This window comes from Salvia hispanica, chromosome 2, assembly GCF_029641045.1.
Source record: "Salvia hispanica isolate PSC_SH4W2 chromosome 2, Shi_PSC_v1, whole genome shotgun sequence".
Classification (NCBI taxonomy): Eukaryota; Viridiplantae; Streptophyta; class Magnoliopsida; order Lamiales; family Lamiaceae; genus Salvia; species Salvia hispanica.
This window is the reverse complement of record NC_142693.1, coordinates 41,401,897-41,403,950: the sequence shown is the minus strand read 5'-3', so window position 1 is coordinate 41,403,950 and position 2,054 is coordinate 41,401,897. Positions and strand designations below refer to the sequence as shown.

The 2,054-nt window shown below is 41.9% G+C and overlaps 1 protein-coding gene across 1 annotated transcript; it reads left to right on the top strand.

The window, feature by feature from the left end:
• The first annotated feature begins 705 nt into the window (after nt 1-705).
• On the top strand, nt 706-1,752 carry LOC125194950 (uncharacterized). Its single transcript, XM_089064558.1, has one exon. It carries the CDS (start codon nt 769-771, stop codon nt 1,630-1,632), a length of 864 nt encoding a protein of 287 aa, XP_088920684.1. The 5' UTR covers nt 706-768; the 3' UTR covers nt 1,633-1,752.
• The last annotated feature ends 302 nt before the right edge of the window (nt 1,753-2,054 follow it).

Below are 2,054 nucleotides of genomic sequence, written 5' to 3'. Positions count from 1 at the left end.
CCCTACCATCCACACCACGCCAGAAGCCAATGCCCTTCAATTCTCTACTGTATATTTTAGTATTATTAAATCCACCTATTTGATTTTCCAAATCATGCTTGCAAATTACTCTATCCATCTCTCAAATATTATCTCACTTTAACCCAATACAAATTTTAAGAAATGTAATGAAAAGTAAGTTAAAAAAAATTACTAGAATACGAGTCCTACTTTTATATATTAGTTTTATAATAAAATATAAATATAAATGAGTTATTGCAATATGAGTTTTACTCTCAAAAATAGCAAAAAATAAAATGAGATAAATTTTGTGGGATAGACCAAAATGAAAAAATAAGACAAACTTTCTGGAATGAGTTTCTGGAACGAAGGTAGTACTATATCTAATAGTATTAGTAAATAAATTTTGTATCATCAATACAAAAACTACGTTAGCAAATTAGAAAGCAATATGAGAAAATAAAGAGTTAAATCACAACTCACATGGTCCAATCATCTCCCGCCATGTCAACTGGAACAATCCATCGAATATGCTAGATGCTTCAAACTAAATATAAACACAATAATACACATTAATCCTAGGTAGTATTATCCATTTCTCTATCCTACCCATATTTTTTTATTTTTAATTATCTCCGGAATATTTTTCAATTATTAATTCTCGTGACCTTTCCCTATATAAATAAACGTCATTCTATTCAATGAATCTTCGAGCCAAAACTTCAATTTCCTTTCTCTTTTCAAACAACACACAATTTGAAAAAAAAAATGAAATCGAGTTTAATGAAAATAAAGCGAGTGACTGACACGTTTGACGAGATCGCGAAGGCGCGGATCTTCGGCGTTGATATGACCCGACCCGATTACGTTAGCAGCGGCAGCGACCACAGCCAGCCGCCCGACGACGACGACGCCACATCCTCGCTCTTCCTCGGCTGCGATTCCGCAGAGCCAGCCGCGGAGGGCGGCGACGAGGAGCTCGATCGGTCAATGTGCGAGTCGATCGCGGAGAGCGTCGATCTAATCGGAAGGATCGTGGAGGACGAGAGAGATGCGTACCGGAATCAGCTTAGGGTTCAGGTTTCGAGAGCGGCGGAGATTTTCACGTGCCTGAGATCGAACAAGCAGATGATGCGGCGGAATGTGATGGCGTATTTGAGGAATTGCGGCTACAATGCGGCGGTTTGCAAGACAAAGTGGGAGAGCTCCGGCGGATTGAGCGGCGGAAGCTACGAATTCGTCGACGTCGTGCGGGGGGATTCCGCATCGAGATACGTCGTCGATTTGGATTTCGCGGCGGAGTTCGCGATCGCGCGGCCGGCGAGGTCGTACGAGTGTTTGTTGCAGCGATTGCCGCGGATCTACGTCGGAACGGCGGAGGAATTGAGGCAGATTTTGAGAGCGGCGAGCAACGCGGCGAGGTGGTCGATGAAGTGCGGCGGCCTGATTTTGCCGCCGTGGAGGAAGCACCGGTTCATGCAGAGCAAGTGGCTAGGGCCGTACAGGCGGACGACTAGTCTGATTTCTTCTGCGGCGAATCGCAGTAACGGCGTCAAATGCCGTGCTGTTGGTTTTGACGCCGCAGCTAACGGCGGTCGTTTGGTGTTTCCCGCGGCTGCTAGAACGAGATGACTAATTAACAAAAAGAATACCAATATCGTCGGGGCAAACTGTATGTAAAGTAATGAACTTTCTAGATAGTTTAATTTTTTCCGTAAACTTTAAATGAGTCCTGAATTTTACTAGATTATACTTCCTCCGTCCCATTAAAAATGCAACATTTGCTTTTCGGCACAGGATTTTATGTAGTGTTGTTTTGTAAGTAAATGAAGAGAGAGTAAAGTAAGAGAGAAGAAAAAGTAGAGAGAGTATTGTTTCCATTTTTAGAAACGTTTCATTTTTAATGGGACAGACCAAAAAGGAAAACGTTTCATTTCTAATGGGACAGAGATTTTTAGAAACGTTTCATTTTTAATGGGACAGACCAAAAAGGAAAACGTTTCATTTCTAATGGGACAGAGGGAGTATAAATTTTCCATCCTACCCGATAGATT

Excerpts from the sequence above, each read along its gene's own strand:
- LOC125194950 (XM_089064558.1), top strand. The coding sequence starts at position 769 with ATGAAATCGAGTTTAATGAAAATAAAGCGAGTGACTGACACGTTTGAC.